Source organism: Vitis vinifera, chromosome 6, assembly GCF_030704535.1.
Source record: "Vitis vinifera cultivar Pinot Noir 40024 chromosome 6, ASM3070453v1".
Classification (NCBI taxonomy): domain Eukaryota; kingdom Viridiplantae; phylum Streptophyta; class Magnoliopsida; order Vitales; family Vitaceae; genus Vitis; species Vitis vinifera.
This window is the reverse complement of record NC_081810.1, coordinates 17,185,128-17,207,147: the sequence shown is the minus strand read 5'-3', so window position 1 is coordinate 17,207,147 and position 22,020 is coordinate 17,185,128. Positions and strand designations below refer to the sequence as shown.

Genomic DNA, 22,020 nt, shown 5'->3' with positions numbered 1-22,020 from the left:
TTAATAAATAAATTATTTATTTGCATAGAATTATAAAATGAAGATAAATTAATTTTAAATTCTAAATAATTATTTTAATTTAAAATTCAATTTTAAAAAATTCAAAATTTAGTTATTTTATAATCATGGCAGTGTCATAAAAATGAGATTTACCTTTTTGTAACATTTATAAATACCAATTAAAATATAATCTCTTTATTTTAATTTAAAATAAAATTATTATTTTAGTTTTCTACAAATTTTGTAAAATATTGTGTCCAAAAAATCTTATTTAAACAAAACTGATAATTTTTTTTTTTAAAAAAAATTCATATTTATATAATATTAAGCCTAACTTGTCCACGTGCTTTCCATGTGGAGCCAACCAAGTTTATATATAAATTCTAGAGAGATCAGAGATGGACCCATATTCGAACATTGAGGTTGGCTAGCGGACAGCGGGGAAGTCGTTCCCTTGAAGGCGAAGCAACTGACATCATTTATCCATATCCATACAGCTCCTTTTCCAATTTCATCTTTATTTGAAATAAAAATAAAAAAATAAAAAAGACCCTTTCTTTACTTCTATTCTCTAATTTCTCCAATTTCTCAATCAAAAGTTCAAAACCCCTATTCATCTTCTCTGTCGTTTCTCCTGTGAGATGAGATTTGGGGTGGTAGAGGTGTTTTCAGATGATGGAGCTGAGTAAAGGGACCACATTCCTTCCCCAATTTCGAGTTTCTTTGCCTTACATCACTTGCCCCGTCTGCAAACGCTTTAGAGTTTCGGCTTCCTTTGGCGGGTAATTTTGATGTTGTTGTTGTTGGATTTTATTTATTTATTTATTTTTTTTTTCATAATCTTCGATTGCTTTGTTTTCTGTTGTTGAATCATGACCATCATGTACAAATGCTACTCTTTCAGGCTGTATAGATTATCTATGGAATTGGTTAGATTTCATTTGCCAAATTAGTACAATTTTTTGGGGTAGAACAATCAATGCGTTATTTAATTGCAGTTGCGTAGATGACATTAAGATCTTCGGTAAGTAATATAATGCTATTTTTTATGTCAAAGATTTTTTTTTTTTTTAATCAGTATAATTATGAATGAAGGCAAGTCATAGGATCAAAACAGCCATTATAGAAATGTAAAATTGCTCAACATAATTGGCAAATGAATAGCATATTGACCCACAAAAATACAAGGGATGTCTAGTATAACTATTTTGTGGGATTTATTACATAGGCATATCTGGAAAATATTGTTGACTAGTAATTATTGGAGAACATGGAACTAAATAGGTTCATTGGAAGAATGTTAAACATTAAGGGGTATTAGTTTATTGAATATTGAAAGTTATAAGGTTATAGAACATAGATTTAAGGGTCTGTATCATTGTTCCTTTAGTAAGGTTATCAAGAGGTTCCATTGTTGCCTTGCCCTCTCTGCTAGTTAGCATGTTTTTGGCATGAAATTTTGAGATGTGCAAGGTCCAAATTTTGAGGACCAAAAGTCATATCTCAGATTTTATCACATGAACTAGTCAAAGTTTAGGTGTTAATGTTGCTCAACAAAATTTGAAGAGAAAAAAAAAATGATGAATATATACATAGTACATGATATTTTAAAAAAAAAAAAGAAAAAGAAAAAAAAGAATGATGGAAAAAGATCGATAGTGGGACCTATATCTATAGCACAATGTGAAATTTGATCAAAATGTTTGGGTCTAAGCAAAAGTTACTTTTTTTTTTTTTCTGATAAATAAAGAATCAAATTGAATTAAAAAGAGCTGTCAAAAGAGTGACTCAAGGTATACATGAAACAAACCTCCCTTTACCACCAAGGCTCAAACAAGAATAGAGTCTTAACAAGTACCCGACCATTCAAAAAAACTTACTAAAGTCAATGGACGATCCTCTATAAACAACTTAGACTCTAACCAAAGAAAGCAAACAAAATCCCTTTTCAACATTTGGAAAGAAAACATCTCATTATCAAACACAATTTTATTCCTTGCCTTCCAAACTGTCCAAAACAAGCATAAAGGCTTTGCTTTCCAAACCTTCTTGTGCTTTTTGTCCACAAAAGAATCATGTCACCCTAGTAAAGGCTCTCTAACCAATGAAGATAGCATCCAAGACACCCCAAAAAGCACAAAAAACAGCTCCCACCTTGTCTATTCACAATGGAGAAGTAGATGATATATGGAATCTTCACGCACAAGGCAACCATCCTCGTCTCTAAATTTGATCCAAAGTTAGAACTTTACCCCACTCTAACTCCCATGCAAAAAAGCTAACTCTAGGTTGGACCCAAGAAAGCCAAATTCTGCACATTGGAAAAGACCTACCATTGTTTGGTTCCGAAGTGTAGTAGAGGGACTTAACTGTAAACTTGCCACTCTTTGTCACTAACCAAAAGAAAGTATCTTCCGTATATCCCTACCCACTCTTTGTCCATGCAAACTTGCCAAAAATCTCTCCATGCAATACACCTCCCAATCATTAAAAGGTTTAGAGAAACAAGGATTCCAACCCCCCTTTAGCTCAATAATTCCAAACATCCTCCTCCACCCACACATCCTTGGAAATGGCTAAAGCAAATAAAGAAGGAAACAATACATGTAACAGATTATACCCACATCATTTATCCTTCCAAAAAAGCACCCTCTGCTCATTACCCTCCAAAAAGGAACACCTAGTTCTCACAAGATCTCAATCCTTCCTTATCGCTTTCCACAATGTAACTCCATATCCCTCTTTCACCTCTTGAATTGCCCACACTCCCCCCCTCCCCACCCCTCCCCCCCCCCCCCCCCCCCCCCCCTTTGTCTTTCTTCCCCCATAGATAACCTGATTTCAAAAGTCCCTTTTCTCATTTGCAAAATGCTAACTCCACTTGCAAAGAAGAGCCTTATTAAGAATTGAAAGACTTTTAACACACAAACCCCCTTTCCTCTTGTCTTGGCAAACAAACACCCACTTAACAAGATGAGGTTTACGCTCTAACACCCCACCTCCCTATAGAAAGTTCCTCTAAATCTGTTCCACCCTTAATCTAACAATCCTTGGCATACAAAACAAAAACATAAAATAAATGAGCAAATTAGATAAAATACTTTGAATTAAAGTAATTCTCCCCCCTTTGGAAATATATTGTTGCTTCCACATGAACAACCTGTCGTGAAACCTCTCTTTTACTCCATCCCAAGCTATCGTAGACTTAAGCGGAGCACCCAAAGGGAGACCCAAATAAGAGGATGGGAGATTACCCACTTTACACCCAAGCTCAACAATTAGATCATCTAAATTTTCCACCATTCCCTCAAGAATTAACTCACTTTTCTCCAGATTAATCCTTAACCCTAAAATCGTCTCAAACCACATAACTAGCTAACATAAATAAGTTATTTGATCCCGAGAAGCCTTACAGAAAATTAGAGTGTCATCAGCAAACAATAATAGGAAATTTGAACACCTTCCCCATTCCTACCCTACATTTAACAACCAAATAAGAAACCTCCAACCACTGCCCTCTTCAAGAGACATCTGAGCACCCTTTATTGCAATCACAAATAAATAGGGCGAAAAAGGATCCCCTTGGAAAAAAACTTGAGGGGGTTTCATTCACCAAAACCTGAGGGGAGATACACCGCTTAATCCATCCAATCCACTTCACCCCAAAATCCATTTTTTGCAAAACCGAAAACAAAAAGGACTAGTCCATGTGATGAAAAGCCTTCTCTATGTCTAGTTTGCATAAAATACCACTCTCATTACTTTTTAAAATCGAATCAATGACCTCATTAGTAATAAGCACTACATCCAATATTTACTTCCTTGCCACAATGCACTGAGTTGTGGAAACTATTTTTTGAACCATTTTTTTTTTAGTTTATTGGCTAACAACTTGACCAAAAAATCCCTTAAATCCTTAGTTATGAATTAAAATCCAAAAAAGTGGCATTCAAACTCTTCTCAAAACTGCCAAGCTCATGGAACTCCCAAAAAAGGCCCATCATCTCATCCTTGACAAAATCCCAAGAAAACTACCAAAAGGCTATGGCAAAATGATTCGACCTTGGCACTTTATCCTCGTTAAAACCCGAAAGGGCATTAAAGACCTCTTCCTCTGAGAAAGGCTCCTCTAACCAAGCAACCTCTTGAGCCTTAAGATCCTGAAACAAAAGGCCATTTAAACTTGGTCTCCAATCCCTTGAATCAGAAAGTAGATGCTAAAAATCTTGAACCACCACTTCCATAATATCCTTCTCCTCGAAAAACCACATTCCATTTATCTTAATTCTCGCCGAAAATTTCCTTCTGTTGTGGGCATTAGCCATCTTATGGAAAAAACTAATATTTCTATCCCCTTCTTTTAACCATACTTACCTTGATTTCTGTCTCCAAGAAATTTCTTCCAACAAGACCTCCTTTATATACTCCTTCCTCGCTACCTTTTTTGCTTCTACCTCGTTAAGGGACAAACTACGGGACCTCTCCTTTGAATCCTAAAAGACCACTTGTTCCAACGCCATAGCCTGCCTAACTTCAGTTTGCCCAAAAACTTCTCTATTCTAGTTTTTCAAGTTAAACTTCAATGCTCTCACCATTGCAACCAAAATGAAACTGGAAGAATCGCTAAAGTTAAACCCCTTAGACCAAGATTTAACAAATCCTTAAACCCCTCCTCTTTTAACCACATATTTTCAAATCTAAAAGGCAAAGGGCCTCTCTTCATCCTTGTCCCATCCAACAAAATAGGAAAGTGATTAGACACCGTTCTAGGGATCACACACTGGTCTAGGGATCACGCACTGCATTGTCCCATTGAAATGATTTTCCCACTCCTCAAACACAAGAAAAAAATCAAGCCTAGACTTAATTTGATCATTCAGGTCACCGCTCCAAGTAAAAGGGTCCCCCATTAAAGGCAAATCTGTCAGCTGTAAGTCCTCAATTACTTCAGAAAACCTCCCTATCCTTTAAGGCAGTCTACCTCCACTACTACATTTGCAAGGAAATCTAATCAAATTAAAATCACCTACAACACACCAAGGTTCACCCCAAAGACCTTTTATAGCCTCTAATTCACTCCAAAAAAATTCTCTCTCTCTCTCTTCAATGTCGGCCCATAAACCCTTGTAACACTTCAACTAAAATCGTCTTAGCAATTTTTAAACTGACACAAAACCAAAAACTTCCTCACTTCCAAACTAACCAGTTGTAGCATCCTATTATTCCAAAACACCAGAATACCTCCATCAACACCACTCAAGTTCACCACTGCCCATTCTAAGAATCACCCCACATTCTAAAAACCACCCCACACCAAGACTACACACTAACCCCATAGACATTTCTGGCATCTTAGTTTCTTGTAAATAGGCCAAATCCACTTTCTGAGACTTAATCAAAGCCTTGATAACCTTCCTTTTATCTCTATCATTAGCCCCTTTTACATTCCAACATAAAATGCATATCCTCATCTAACATTAGAAACATTGCCCCTACAATCCACCCTTGAACCGATATAGTTCACACATAAGTCATGGATTTTGATAGTAGGGGTTTCTTTGGCATCCTTTTTCATCCTTAATTATATAGATGGTTTTGGTGACAGATAATGAAGAGGTTTCTTTCTAAGCTCCAAGGACAGACAATGAAGAGGGAGGAGGAGGATAGAGTACTGTGGGAGGAAGATAGCAAAGGGCTTTTCTTTGTAAGAAGGGTTTACTCTTTGTTGGAGACAGATTATACCACCCCTTTCCCTTTAAAGATAATTTGGAACTCGTGGATTCCTTTAAAGGTGAGTTTTTTTAACTTAGGAGGCTTGTTAGGGAAACGTTTTGACATGGGATCAACTTCAAAGAAGTGGGTGGAAGTTGGCTAATAGGTGTGCATTGTGTAGAGGAGTTGGAGTCCATTGATCATATCCTCCTTCATTGTGATAAGGTGAGAATTTTATAGCAGCTGATGTTCTCCATTTTTGGCGTTCAGTGAATTTTATTTGAGATGATTGGGGAGACTCTTCTAGGGTGACATGACTCTTTTGTAGATAGAAGATGTATTAAGTCTTTCGTAGCTTCTCTTCTTTGTATTTTCTAGATGATTTGAAAGGAAAGAAATAAGAGATTCTTTGATTGTGAGGAATTGTTTGACCAAAGGCTAAAAAATATTTTTCTTAACAATTTCTCTATGTGGGTTAGGGTGTATATACATATATGGTTGACTTCATAGATTTGTTCGGGCTTGAATGAGGGAGGGAATATTTTTTGTGTGTTCCCTCTTTCCTGTTTTTTTGCCAAGTGTACTTTGTATATGTCTTGTGTACTCTTGTGCGCTTTTTGCACTTTTTAGTACATTCTCTTGCTTATCAAAAAAAAAAAAAAATGGTTGCCAAATGTCTCTGCATTGTGCATGGTTGCTGATTCACAAACTGGGGTGAATCATTCCTAGTCTTAATATAAGTTTTGTCCAAATAGATGAATGTATGTCAGGCTTTGGATAGCTCAAAAAGACTTTTATTGAGGATCAAGTTTTGTAAATTTTACCAAATTTGCTTTTTATTTTTGTCTAGATTGTTAGCCAATCAGTAAGCAAATGTTGAAATGGTTCTCTTTCTAAGAAAGACTTGAGTTTCCAAACTTATAGTTGGATTTCAATTTTCCCTCTTTGAACTTCTTTAGCTTAATTTCTGAGTTTTTATTATATGGTATTCTGATGGCTGTATTTTTAGTGCTTAAACATGAAGTGATTTTTTTAATATGGCCATCCAAGATGAACAGCACTGGTCAACGCTTGAGTTTATAGGTATGCTGTTAATGTGAACAGGAAATGACAAGAAACCTGGAAGTCTGTCATCCTGACCATCATAGAGTGATATCAGAATTTACATTCTTCTATATCTTTGTTGTTGTTTCTGATTCATGCATAACAGATAGAGACATGTCTCTTTATATTTGTACTTATGGTGTGCTTACTTGTATGTTTTCCTCATATTGGTACAATATTAAATTACTATTCACATGTAAAGAAACAAAATACTTGTAACAACATATAAAGAAATAAAATAACAATGCAAAAGAATAAGGTAATATTTTCAGTGAGGTTGCTTCAAGGGAGTGGCAGGGACTTCTTCAAGGCTTTCTTTATTGCTTTTTTTTTTTTCTCTTAGTTCTGAGTTTCTAGAAAAATCTATGTAATTTATACAGCTCCACGTACATTCTTATTACCCCCTTGTTTTGTTTCTCCAATTCCTTGTAGAGAGACTTTTTCTGTTTCATTCTCTAGATGGAAAAAGCTTGAGGCACATTGCAATAATAGTGAAAGTATTCGGCACTCAGCTATTTCTAAGAGTGATAGTTCAAGGCTTCCTGAGCTCTCTTTCAACCGTTTACAACTTACCGACGAGGAATATTGTGGATTGCAAAGACGGAATTTTGGTAGATTTGTTGCACGTGAAGCTGTACTGGATGAAGAATATTGGGTTGATCTCTCTCTCTCTCTCTTTCTCCCTCTCTTCCTCCTTCCCTTCCTCCCTCCCTCCACTCAGACCAACACACCTTCTGGTGTGTGCTTCCTTCTAGCGATATTTGTTTCTTGATTCATTGTATGTCTAAAGTAGTTTAATGTATTTATTTCCTTTGCTTTTGTCTCTTTGCATGGCAGACAGCAGCATGGCTGCGGGCAGAAGCCCATTGGGAATCTTTATCATATATGCGGTTCGTTCCCTTCTTGTATTCTTAACTATGTATTGTCGTAATGTTGTCTTAATAGTTTTACTAGGCTTTTTTCATTTGTTTGTTTAACTTGCTGATAATATTGTGCCAAGTCTCTTATGAAACAGGGAAAAAAATAAATCTTATACTAAGTCTTAAATACTACATACATATGAATATTGGATTTTTCAGTTTGGACCATTAATTATGATGATTTACTCTGTTCCAGGCATGTTGATAATTATAAAAGGAAGTACGCTGAAGAGGTGAGCTGCCATGGAATACATTCTTTTTTAACTTTTCCTGATGAGTGCAAATTATTTAAGGGAGAGGGGGAAAGACACCTGCATTGACAACCTCAAATGACTGCATGAAGTGTTATTGTGAACTCTAGATTGTGCTCTATTTTTCACATTGATTATAATCTTATCTTGGTAAGCTACAAGATGAGGCTAGGGAGATCTATGGCCTAATTTTATTACCATGTGGATACCATCCTTTGTTTATTAGAAAGACTAATTTTGGTTATTTGGCTATTAAAATAATTAACAATTGATTTTGGCTTATATTCAGCCTCTCTTTTCCAAAATAGCCTCATTGAAGAACTCAAGCCTCCAATTTGTTGAAATTACATGGACCAATTGGTCATAGAAAGTGATATTGTTTTGTTAAAGACTTGAAAGTAATTGTATGTTACCTAGAGCATGTAGTTTCTAAAGAGAACTGATATTTAACTGAGAGATTGAATATATAGTTGTTAAGGATGCACCTAACTTAAATACTCACTTGAAACCTAATTCTTGACAATATATTGTTTCTTTAATTTTCTTATCATGATAAGAAATTTATTTTATTAGTACCTTAAGAGATCAACTTGTCAATTGCCTTTGCAAATCCTTATGAACATAAGAAGAAAGATAATTGATTTTGTTAAGGAAATGATTTTATATCCACCTAGAAATCTTTCAGGGAAAAAAATATCCTTATCTTAATGACTCTAAAAATGTTGAATCTTTCAAAATCATTTACTTGGTCTTAAAAGAAATATCTAGGGGCAAAGCTCAATATATAGAAATTATTTGCCTCTGTCAACTTATGATACATGGGAAGGTCCATTTATGGGGAAATAAAAGTAGGGAAAAGTAAACTAGGCTGTCTAGAATACTTGTCTCTTAGTAAAGAGTGAACAACTATTAAAAACCTTAAAACCATATCTCTTACAAAAACTTTTGAGATATAGGGATTAAAGAGAGACATGTCAAACTTTTGGAGATTTTCAACCCTACTATATGAAGAGTACACAAGATGCCCAAAAGGGCAAGAAAAGAAATACTGCAAAGAGCTCAAACATTCAATGATATCTAGTAAGGACACAAAACCATCACCCAAATGCTTCCCAGGCCAAAGATAAAGAGAACTATAAGAGACTCCTTTAGTGATTGATTTGAATGCCTCAAATCTTCAATTTCCAGTTCCATTCTTGCCAAATGGACCAAAATAAACGAAGTGTCCCCCATCTTTTCCAATCAAACCATATACTTAATCAGGATGATGAAATTCATGGTTGGAGCAGTCTGTATAGTAGTCAGATCCTTTGGATTGATCTGAATCATGAAATATAGAATTTATTTCCATTCATCTTGTCTTGCATTGCTGAGTCACCAACATTCTTGGCCCCAAGAACTGTCAAGGGTTTTTACTTTGAACTCTTTACTGTGTGAAATGTCTTCATTATTAAGATCATAGGAAATACAAAGAAGGATGAAGTGTCCTGAAAAAGCTAAAAAAGAAGAAAAATAAACAAAGAGTAGTACAACACACTAAAACAAAAAAAACTAAAACCAAAAAACCAAAACAAGTATTTAAACTCCATGATCAAGGGATAGGGATTCCCTAAAACAATCCTTAGAGATTAGGCACCCTTCTTAGCCAATTTGTCAGCCACCTCATCGCATGATCTAGGTTTTTGAGTATAGAAGATGAAGAAGACCCTTGAAAGAGCCTATTCAACTGGTGAGTAAGCCTTCAAGGGCCTGAGCCTCCTGAATAAACTCAATAAATAACCACACAGTTCCTTCCCACATGGACATTCTTGTTGCCCAAACTAGATTCCAAGATTAATCTTCCTAGGTCCTAAGATCTCATAACTATCCCTTGCCCAATTGGTTTGGAGAAAGCATGCAACATCAATCATATAAGGTGGCTTTTTTTGCTTCGGAGGTAACATGGGAGAAAGCTTTAACTTTGGATTAGGTCCAGAGGAGGGAGTTTTTTTTGGCAAATAGATGTTCTCTTTGCCATGCTGAAGAATAAATTGTTGATCACATTCTTGTCCATTGTGCAAAGACAAGGATTCTATGGTAGCTGTTTTTTACTCTCTTTGAAGCATCTTGGGTTCTTTCCTCTTTGGTTAAAGAGACACTCCTTGAGTGGCATGGGTCCTTCTTGGGTAAAGTTCACAAAAAGTATTAGAAGGCTGCCCCATTATGTATCTTTTGGACTGTTTGGAAGGAAAAGAACATGCTAGCTTTTGATAATGTGGAGTTTTTGGTCCAAAGGATGAAAAACCCTTTTGTTTGTAATTTGTGGTCTTGGTCTAGGTTGTATCATGTATGTAGATGTGGGCCTATGTCTCTTTCAAACTTTATCGATTGGGCAGGTTCTAAGTGAGGGCAGGTGATGCTTTTTGTTCTCTCCCTCCCCTGCTCGGTTGAGCCTTTTGGCGGCTAATGTATACTTCTTGTATGCTTTGGGATGCTGTTTTGGCTTTTCCTTTTTATATATACTCCTTCTTTTACCTATCAAAATAATAATAATAATAATAATAATAATAATAATAATAATAAATTAAAAAAATAAAAATCCCATATGATTTCTAATGACCTTTCAATGCGAATTGACTTGAGCTTCCTTGAGCACAATCATCAAATTTTGCAACCCATATTTGCTTTTGATGACAGAGTGTACCAAAACAATTTTGCTATTTTGAAATTTGCTATTGTGGCTACTAGAGCTCTGTTCCAAAGTTAGTCTCCTTACTGATCAACTTTGCATAACACATGAAGGAAAGCCACCATCCAATCCATTTATATCACCTCAATCTAAAGTCTTTCCCATTTAAGGTATGATCCTGGAAAGCTAGCCAATATGATCCTAGGACGTCCACTTCATAGTTAGTAATATCTAGAGTGTTCTAGTGATGTCCTGCATCACTATTGCACCTGAATGTTTTCTTTCACATAACCTAATTATATCAGTGTTTGGTGTTTTTTTTAAATATATTTTTGCATGTTTCAGGAGTTCTATGCTTTGAAACGACGATGTGCTGGGCAAGATGGAAATTTATTGAAGTGCTTCTGTTTTGTTGCAGTATGTCATAATCTCCTAGATAAATTAATTGTTTGTTTCTACCTGTGTTTTGAAATTGATGTTGATATTGGAGGTAACTATTTATTGAATATGAATATAAGGCAAATTGAAGGTGCAATGTAGATCTTAATTTCCAACCTTATTATTCTACTTCAGTTTCATGTCCTAATTGGTCCAATTCTGCTTATTGTCTATTAAACCACACATTCTGTAGTAAGATTTATATAGTTCTGTATGTTGCAATTTTTTTGAAGGGGGGAACTCTGAGGTATTGTTTTGTTTATGTTTGAATCCAGTCTTTCAATGACATCTTTCACTGATGTTGAAGATAACATAATAATCTCATTTTTTTCCTCTACGGTCCTCGCATCCTTTCTTCAACTAAATAAATGGCCAAATTATGCATATATGTATCATAGAGGAAGGAAGCACATGTTCTCCATGGCCCTTCACTTCCACTTGGTATGAGACCATGCCTTCGTATTTGACATATGTTGCTCATTTGTTTTGCCAATATAAAAAAATGTGCAAAATGAGGGTGCTGCAGAAAATATTATGGATTACCTAGATTTTCTGGTTAAATAGAACAGATATTAACAGCAGACATCAACATTAAAATGTATGTATTCCGTTTTCTGATACATATCAAATAAACCTTTGATGAATATTATGCAATTTTCTACATATTGTTGCAGTGCTCTTGCTGGGTTAATGTATTTGGTGGTACTCTTTTTTCTCCATTCCAGGTTAAGGAGGAGAAAAATATACGAAGAACCGTCTTAAACAGTGTTGTGGGAACTCTGGACCTAAGCATTCGACAATATATACGAGGGGAAACATACCCCGGGGTACACATTGGATTTTATTTTGATGCATGTGCTTCCAAGTTTATACTGACATAGTTGTCTGGTTAGACTATAAACATTTGGGAATTATTTTCTTCCCTAGATGTTGTTAAATCTTTTTCAATGAATCAACCTTCAACTCATTCTATAATATCTTCAGGAGATTAAAAGATTGTCTTCTGTCTTGGCAAGTCCAGAGCCCTTTGATGCGCATAAATATGCTTACATTGCCAATGTTTGTGTTTCAAAATTTGCCCGACGCCAGGGAATTGCACTAAACATGCTTTCTTTGGCCAATGATGTTGCCTCCTCAGCCGGTATCATGTTTCAACTCCTAAGAGTGGTTATATATGAATATATATATGTTTTACCTTCATATTCCAATCTATTATGTTGATATTATAGTGATAGTCCTTTTTCCCTCTTCATTGGATTGCTTGTAGGTATGAAGCAACTATTTGTTCATGTAAATGCAGACAACAAACCTGCTCAAGAACTGTACAAAAGAACTGGCTTTAAGGTTGGCCACCCAAATCTTTAGTATGTTGAGGCATCTTATTTTAAATTTGTTAAACTTTTCATGTATGCCTATTCATATGCTTTTATATCTTAAATGTGATTGAGATGCAACACTTGGCCTTTTGGCATTTAGAGTGCACTAATCAGTTTAGGTCTTGCGCTTTTACTTCACTATTCATTTTTCCTTTTTCTTTAATTCACAAAAAAAAAAAAAAGTGTTTAATTCAAATGCACAATAACATACAAAGAATGATGAGTTATCCTTTGCAAAAACAAAAACAAAAACTGACCAGAAAGAAGAAAAAAGTATAGAAAAGAAAGCAAACATGGAAGGCTAAAAGCAAAATATTATAAAAGACCTTCCAATTCAAAGCAACTCCATAGCCAACATGAAGAGAAGAGCTCATGGAGGTCAAAGATCCCCTTCAAGAGACTAATTAAGAGGCCTCATGCATGGCTAGAAGATTCACTGTGAGGAATCCAAGTGAAAGAACATGACTAGCCTGCTGTTATACTTCCATGGCTAGCATTTGATGCCCAAGTGATGGCAATACCAGAAATCCCCCTCAACTATGAGATTGGGCAACACCATAGACTAGCATGGTACAATCCCTCCAAAAGGGTTTGAATCTCCAACTCAATAGCTAATCTCAACCCAAGAAGCTTAGAGAAGGCTCTCAGCACTCTACTATCATGCTTCTTACAAAACCACTTATCCCAAATTAATCCAGATTAGCCAAAGAACAACTTTCAAAGTTGAGTTTGAGAGTACCTGCTAAGAGAGCTCCATTCAGCTTGCACCTTAGACGCAACCTTCCTAGTTGCCCTTGTAAGACTCAAATCTCACAATCTGAAGCTCAAAAGCTCAAGGGGGATCTCACAAAAAAACATCTGAGGCCAAAGCCCAAAAGGGTGATGAGAATGTATAGCCTTCCATAAAGCCTCCATCTATCATAAAAAATTTTGGCATTTTTCTTGAGCTAGATCATCCAAAGCAAAGCGACACAAACCACTTGCGACGAAACTATGTTTTTCATAAGATGACCAAAACCCTAGTAAGCAATAATCATCATGTCTCACACTTGTGGGAGGGGTCCAAACCATCTTTACTAGACTAAATAATCTGTGCCAAAGTCTAAGGCAACCAAGCAGTGAATGAAGAGGTAACCGATTTGCTACAATCTAGTAATAATCATCATGCACTTGACTCTTTACTTGCCTTTTTAACATAACTTAGACAAATACACCTGGCTTTGTATTTGGAGTATTTTACATTGATTAGGCCTCTTAAGTAGCCACTATTTATGATCGTATTGAGTAAATTGCATTTATCATGAAATTTGTGGTCACAAATGCCTGAATCCTACACCATCCATTTTTTGCCTTTCTTAAAACTAATTTTTCTATGTAATTGAGTTTATGTTCAAGAAGCATAGTTTAAAATTGTTAAAAAATGAGGATATTTTTATATTTAAAAAAAATCAAATTGACCTTGCTTTTCCAAAACGCTGAGAAATCATGTTGGGAAGTATGGGGTCCATGTTTGAAATTTCTAGACAAACATCCTTGAAAGTTGGGGTTGATCATCAAACACTGTTTTAATTGTTGAAGCTCTCCTAAACAGTTCTTTAGTAGGTTTTCCTATAAGTTTGTTTGATGTTGTTAAATTGAATTGTCCCTTCAAATAAATTAGACAATTGGAAATAGGACTAATTTCGGTTTAAACTGTGTATTCTCCGAAACAACATGTGCATACATTTTAGGCAAGAGGTGTACTTTCTGCCTAGCAACACTGTTAAGTTGTAAATGAATGGAAAGGCATCCAAGTCATATTTGACTGATACTGTTAATATCTATAATCATGGTCTTTGTTACAGATACTAGCTGATATTGGTCCAAAATCTTAGTTGCTCACTGGACAAATGCTAGAGCATATTTGTCTGTGTCTGATACTGCTTTTGTATAAACCAACATTGTATAGAGGATTTCATAGTAATCCTAAGCCCATTTTCTTTCTTTCCTTTCTCTCTCCCTTCCTCCCTTCCTCTTCATCCCTCCTATGCTGTTGTTGTTTATTGGTTCCTGAGGGTTACAAAATCAGTTTATACCTAAAGTTAGAGGAAGCCTGAAGGAAAGCAATGTAAGAAGGAATTTTCAATGAAATCTTTTAGGTTTAGAAAGATTCTTTTATCGTTTGTAAATATAAGAATATTGACTTAGTGGCCTATCAGAAAGAAGTATTCATATAGTCATTGTGATTGACTGTACTCATAATAAGACTTTTAAGTGTTACTTAGATTTGTCCACACTGTTTTGTGTTATTTTATTTTTCATTCTGGCCTATGCATGTACAGTTCATCTTATATGATTTTAAATAGGAAAAACTGTGGAACCTGACTGAATTACTGTTGAGGCTTGGAAGTGTATAAATGATGAGGTGTAATTTATGACTAGTTCTATTTAAAGATCTTAGGGACTAAAATACCCAGTGCAAGGAGTAAAAGCACTTTGGAACGAGTGAACAAGAACAAAGTTGATTTTTGAAGCTGCATCAACTACCATTATAGTAAGCTTATGAGCCATACTCTGAATTTTAAAAGAGAGTGATTGTGAAAGGAAAGGACATAAATGAAAGACTTTGGTTTTATTGCTGGAAGATCAACCATAGGAGATGTATATTTTTAAGTGATTGTAGTGGAAGTTCAAAGAAAGGAAGATCTTATATGACATTTATCAATTTTGAAAAGCATAAGGGTTCCAAGGAATATAATCTGATGGACTTTGTCATTGTAAATAGAAGGGAGTATTAATCAAATATATTGATTTAATCAAGAACTTTGCTGATGGTGTCATAAGTGCTATAAGAGGAATTGGGCATAACCAATTTACTAGTGTATAGGGGCTGAGCTACAGTTTTGTCTTGGACTAACAGTCATGGAGGGTCCAGGAAATATGACTATTGGATTCCAAGGATTGTGGACTTGTAGTGCTTTAAATTGCTTCTTCTTGCAAAAACCAATATTGGCCAATCAGGAAGCCAATAGGCTGGCCTCCCTAGTTGATTTTGTTTTGGGATTGCTTCTTATTGTGGAAGCTAAGATTGGTCAAGCAGGAAGCTAATAGTTTGGCTTCCCTAGTTGATTTGTTTTCAATCTCAAGTTCCTTGAGTTTTAGTACTCTTAGGGATAGAGAGCCTTTGGCTTTCTCTGAACAGGTTTCTTTTAACACTTTTATACCCTGTGCATTTTCTTTTTCATTTTAAGGATTTCTCATCTTTCTTCCTTTTGTATAAATTGTCATCTTTATCTGATAAAATATAAGTATGATTTCTTATCCAAAAAATTAAATCAATATTTTTTTTTTTCTGAAGGAAATAATAATATATTAAAAGTGTCAAACAAAATGTGCAACCAAGTACATAGGTAGTAAATAAAATGCACCAAGAGGCAAAGCAAAAAAACATGAGGGACTCCAAAAAACACAACAACCTCACAAAGACCCCAACCAATCAATATTATCTATAATGGTTAGGGGATCCCCGTCTAGATGCATCCTAGCCCATAACATGAGGTTGCCAATGAATTAAAAATAAATGAAATAAAATAAAATAAAATTTGTATTATGAATCACAAGGTTACAACAAGGGTTGTCATTGAGCCCAGTATTTGTAATTACTATGAAGGAACTAACAAGGAATCTTCCGGAAAATGTCACGATTCCTTTTGTTTAACAACTATATCGATTTTAGTTGGTGAAAACAATGTTGGTCTTGACTCCAAGTTAAAAATATCAAAAGATATAAAGTATGGAGGTTTGGGGGTAAGCACAACTAAGATGGAATACTTGCAACGTTATTTTATTATAAAAAGTAGTATAATGAAATGGATGGCTAAGAGACATCTAAGAGCAAATGATATCTTTATCTTGGATTATATTAGTCCCAAGGGAGATCAAGGATGTTGTCTATAGAATTAAGAGCAGACTGTATGAAACAGATAAGCACAGACAGTATTTGGTGATTGTGGAACACCTATTAAGTTGGAAGGAAACTGTTATAAGACAACTATAAGACCAGCTATGTTGTTTCATATAAAATGTTATGCAATTAGAAATAATGCAAATTGAACATATTGGAATCAACCATGTTAAGATGGGCAACATGCAAAACGAGGAAAGACAGAATAAGAAATGTATTGATAAGAATGTAGAGAGGTACCAATTGGGTAATGAGATCAGGGAAAGGTTCTTTATGATGGTCAAACTTGTGAAGACCTATGGATGTGCCAGTATAGACAAGTGCTTTAATTTTAGTTGAAAATACATTTGTAAGGGGGTAAAGGCACCACCAATTGATCATGAGATGAGGGAAAGATGTTGAAAAGAGTTTGTCCACATGTAATGAAGACCTATAATTGCACTGGTGCAAATGAGTGGTATAATTTGAGTTGAAGGGGCAAAAGGTCAAGAGGAAGACAAAAATGAATGTGGGTGAAGGTTCTAAGAAAAGGCATAACTGTAATGGGGGAAATGGCTTTAGATGCAGTGCTTTGTATCACCAGCTAAGGTCCACTGCCTTCATGCTTGCTACTTCTTGCTTCTAATTTTTTACTTTTTGCTCTGTTGCGACCATAATTTCCCTTAACCACAAGGCTTCATTTCTTTCATTGTTCCCATTCATATCCTTGGTTCCCCTGCACACACATCTCCTTTAATGAGAACATCTCTCTTAGTCAATGGTTTTCATAGTTGCATGGCTACACCATCAAAGCTGAGTTTCTGTCATACTGCCACCAGTTTGTGTTTCTACTACCTTCTTATGAATTGCATGCTTTTCTCAATGCTGTCATTATCATCTAGCATCATGCTCTCTAGGTAGAGATCCCCAACCCAGATAACAATTGCTCTTTGTTGTTATATGTTGATTATCAATCTTTCATCAGCTTCCACATTTCTCCTTCTCGGTTTACTAAAATTACCATGTCATACATATTGACTTGGCCCATTCTTGTTAAAATTATATCATCATCTTATAGAATGTATTGCAGGTCCTTTTGAGCATGTTCAGTGAATTCTTTTCATTGCGGTTTTTGGTCAATGAAGGAAACCCCATTCCACAATCTCTCCTTGGGAACAAGGACTTAGGGTAAACCCCAGAAACACAATATTGCCTGAAAGCCATGCCTATAGGGTATATCTAGGTTATTTTGATTCCCATGGGGTTCAAAAGTAGGACCCCCAATGGATAGGTCTTGAAAGGTTACCTATACCTTAGCTTTACAATTTGCTTAACTTCTCCATGGTTCTTCATCCATATTGTCCTTCACCAGGAGGAAATTTAGTTCTTAGGCTACCATGAATTTTTCTCTGCTGCAATCAACATGTTTATTTGTGGCACTGTTGCTTTTCCTCATGGCTTCTTCTTTTGCTCTCTGCAGATTGTAGAAGCTTCTTCATCTCCTCTATCAAAAGACCAAAGGCTTCTGATGTCAATGGAATTGTAAGCTGTGAAATGTAGGTGGACCACCATTAGAATGGTGGTTATAGCAAAGTGAGGCTTGTGGGAGGTTCCAGGTACAAGTCACAGTGGAGACAAAAATTTATTTTATTAAAAAAAAAAGGAAAAAATAAAAAAATAAATGGTGGTTATAGCAAAATTGTAATATCTTTACCAAAGGGAAAATATGCTCCTTTTTCTCCTTTCTTTTGCATTGGTGTAGGCCAAATATCTTATTGGTTTACGGCTGTATGCTTGGTTTGGCTTGGTTTAAAGTTGTGAGGGCACATAATGATGATGATGTAAATAATTTGATATATTGTTAATATTTAGTGTTTTTCTGTTGTTATTTTTTATTACTTCATATGTTCATGGAAGATCAAACAAGTAAATATCCTAATGAATTCACTACTTATTCTAATTAGGGTGGCTAATTTGATGATGTTTTGGTTTTATATTCTATAAAAATATAGACTATTATTTTCTAACTATTTTATATTTAAAAATATTAAAAAAAAAAAAATTCTTTTTACCAAAATTTGATAACTATTTGGATAATTTGGAAAATAAGATTAAAAAAAAAGGAAATTTGGATGAAAATTTTTAAAATATTTACTTTAATGTTTTTTTTTTCAAAAAGAAACAAAAAAAAGTTTGAGAAAATGTATTTGTTAATTATTTAATATTATTTCTCTCACTTTTTTAATGGATAATAAATTATAAAAAATTTATTAACCAATTTTTTTTCATATTTTTTTTTTCTAATTCCCTTTTTTCAGATTTTCCTATAATAAAATATTATATCTTTTAAGAAATATATTTTTAAATGACACAAAAAAAAAAAAAGAGTTGGAAGATGAAAACCCATGAACAGTCTTAAGTCAAAAAACTTAATCGGAGAATTGAATCGAACATACCACCATTTAAAAGAAAAGAAAAGAAAAGAAAATAGTGGATATTCCATTATATTATAAAATGATTATCCCAATACGCGTTATTTCATGTCATCGTGAGGTGGCGTCATCTGATTGGTTGGGTAGAACTTTCCTTTTCAGTTCAATAACTTATCCGGAGAGTGTTTAAAGTCACGTGCTTGTCATCCAAACTACGTGGGCCCCACTAGAATTGTCACGTGCTTGGCGATCTCCGCTTTTTATCCCAATCGCTACTCCACGCGTCTACTCAAATAGCGGATCGTTGAATTAAGCCAATTATTAAGTATTAAGTTTTTTTATAAAAAAAATATTTTTTTTCTAGTAAGTGTTAAATTATTTGTTTTTTATATGTTAAAAATTAATATATTTAACGTATTAAGAAAAATAATTTTTATATTAATTCTTATTTGACTTTAAAATAAATTAACATATTTCTAAAAAAATTAAAATAATAAAAATTATTATAATAAATATTTATCATTATCATCCTTGCAAAAAAAAATATTTATTATATTTATTTTTATATTATATAATTAAAATTTTTTAAATTAATAATTTGAAAAGTAATCTATTGATAAAACGTAAATCAAATCAAAGAAAAAATAGAATAATTCAATTACATATTTCAAATATCCATAACATCTCATTTTATGTTAATATCTAAACATCACATTTCTTACAATGGAAAAAGCTAAAAATGACAAATTAGCTAAATACTTGAAAGAATTCATTTGAGATTTGGTTTTCAAAACTATTGCTTGAATACTTGATCAGATATCGCCAAAAAAAAAGAAAAAAAAAGTCTATAGTTGAGGATTGATTTTAATTTGTATTATCACTTCCCAATTCCATTTCTTTTTCATATTGAAAAAATAATCTATTAATAGCTAAGACTTGTTGAGGAAAATTGTGAATAGCAAAGCATGTCACGACAACTTTTGTTTTAGTAGTAAACGAATAACATATCATTCTCTTAAATATTAGGAAATGTGGCTTGACAACATCAAAAGCACGTTCAACAACATTTTTTAATCTTACATGACATTGGTTAAATGTGTCATATTTTCCTACAATTCTACCACCACGATGAAAATCACTTAACCAATAACGTAATTATAATATAGTGTCATAAAACCCCGAGTGTGTGTATCTTACGCCTACTAAATATTATTTTTCCAAAATAAAAAATAAAAAAACATTGAGTTGAGTATTATTATGAATAAATACAAATCATATTAAATAAAACGAACATAGAAAATTTGCTTGATGGGAGCATTATAGGCTTTCAAGATTGTCCCGAAATCCTACTTCCAAACCAAAAAAGTATAACAATGATTCACCCTTTGAATCAAGACATGTATGGCTGATAAAGGTGTAATTATGAAGTAAGATTTCTTATGAAGCTATCCCATGAAAGCTTCATACTTAATGAACCTTGTGGTGTGTGCTAGTGAAGGATAGGTTAACTTAGACATCTTCCGTTTGAATGTCTACAACTAAAACTATGCGGTCAATAAAAGTATTACATTTGTCATTTAAATTATGTTGTTTCTTAAAGTATCAAGGACTCAATATAAATGTTGTATGTGACGTTTAAGTCTCCTGATAAGGTGTTTAAGGTTTAGCCTAAGTGTTAATTAACTAGCTTGATATACATTGTCATCAACTTATCTAAGTACAATGAGGTATGATCATCATCTTATCAATGTAAGAGTACATTTGGGAGTGATTCTTAAAAGCGTTTCTAACATTTCTAACACTTGAATGATAAAAATTTTCAAGTACTAAAAATATTAAAAGGGCTTCTTATACTTAGGACCAAACAAGCTCTAAGTAATTAATTAAAGAGGTGAGTAACTGTTTTTTAGCAACACCTCATAATTTATGTCAATCTACAAGTCAAAAAGTAAAAAAAATGCCACTACACACACCAGTCTAGCAGCCTCTACTCTAAATAAAAGTATTGTCATGAATTCTCTGACTTTTGTTCCTCATCAGCTTAATGTTGAAGTTGGCTTCCCTAGGTTGGCTTCTATTTTCCTTGTTTTGTTTCAACTTCCAAGATTCAATTATTTGGAAGTGTAATGTAACACCAATTTCTTCTATCCTTAAATTTATTCTTTATTGTTTCCAATGGGAGGAATGAGTTTCAAAAGATTCTATTGTTCCAAGATCTTATTGTTCCTTTATTGTCAATCATTGCCATAAAAGCAAATTTGTGACTTAATTCAAAAAGTTTGACTTATATCCCCTAAATTTATCCAAAGTCTTATGATCAACTATTGCCACAAAAGAAAATTTTCAAGATCCAATTATTCAAAAGCATAATGTAACACTAAAGTCCTCTATCCCCTAAATTTATCAACTGCCAAAGTCTTGCTTTGACTTTTTAGTAGAATTGTTGGGATTTTGTTAATAGTAAGGTGGTTAGTTTATTCAAAGATTCAATTATTTCTTGTTTACTTTTTGTTGAAGAGACTTTTCATAACCAGGAATATCCCTATTAGCCTGATCATGGATTTTGAGACACTGAAAACTTTTTGCTTTTTGTTAGGTAATTTGAAGAGTGAGGAATTTAGAGAGATTTCCTACTACCTTGGCACCTATAAATCCTATTCGGGAAATACAAACACATTTTATTGGAGAATCTTAACCTTCTAGTGAATGCATAATAACATCCAATGGACCTAGACACCAAATTTTGGTATCAATCTTAGCAAAGTGAATAAATCAAGGTTTTGGAAAGGAATGATTCAAAAATCAAATGTTATGTAGGAAATTATCATATAAAAAAAATTGAAAACAACTAATGACAATGGGAAACCTTGGAAGAACTTCAAAGATCTCTCTTAATTACCAAGAGGGGTTTCAAATATTGTAAGGTTACTCTCAATACTCCTTACCTTTAAGTGTTCACTCAACATGTCTAAGATAATAAGAATTATTACTTGATACATAACTTAGGAATTGGAATTATCACTCTATAGACATTTTACAATCATACAACACTCCACAAGCAATCTACTAGCATTCCTCGACTTTATCAATCCTGCTCCAATTGGGTAAGAAATATCCTCAAACTATTGCTCTTTATAGATAATTTTATTTTCTTATTAGAATCATCTCTATTGATTTTTCATTTTTATTTTTTATTT

General features: G+C 34.0%; 1 protein-coding gene across 4 annotated transcripts; it reads left to right on the top strand.

Moving 5' to 3' along the window:
* Positions 1–401: 401 nt before the first annotated feature.
* On the top strand, positions 402–18,289 carry LOC100244484 (GCN5-related N-acetyltransferase 6, chloroplastic). 4 transcript variants are annotated; one of them, XM_010653285.3, is made up of 9 exons: positions 402–782; positions 7,249–7,471; positions 7,654–7,706; positions 7,933–7,969; positions 11,001–11,072; positions 11,819–11,920; positions 12,078–12,234; positions 12,361–12,437; positions 17,872–18,289. In XM_010653285.3, the coding sequence occupies exons 1-9, from the start codon at positions 673–675 to the stop codon at positions 17,935–17,937; spliced, it is 897 nt and encodes a 298-aa protein (XP_010651587.1). In that variant the 5' UTR covers positions 402–672; the 3' UTR covers positions 17,938–18,289. The 4 variants fall into 4 exon arrangements, with proteins under 4 accessions (XP_010651587.1, XP_059593569.1, XP_059593570.1 ...); XM_059737586.1 differs by lacking the exon at positions 17,872–18,289 and adding an exon at positions 17,482–17,598 and having other exon boundaries at positions 7,276–7,471; XM_059737587.1 differs by having other exon boundaries at positions 403–782; positions 7,276–7,471.
* The last annotated feature ends 3,731 nt before the right edge of the window (positions 18,290–22,020 follow it).

Coding starts and splice junctions, on each gene's coding strand:
- LOC100244484 (XM_059737585.1), top strand. CDS start 673: ATGATGGAGCTGAGTAAAGGGACCACATTCCTTCCCCAATTTCGAGTT. Junction 11,073..11,818: donor AGTGCTTCTGTTTTGTTGCA/GTATGTCATAAT, acceptor TCTCCATTCCAG/GTTAAGGAGGAGAAAAATAT. Junction 12,438..17,481: donor ACAAAAGAACTGGCTTTAAG/GTTGGCCACCCA, acceptor AATGTATTGCAG/GTCCTTTTGAGCATGTTCAG.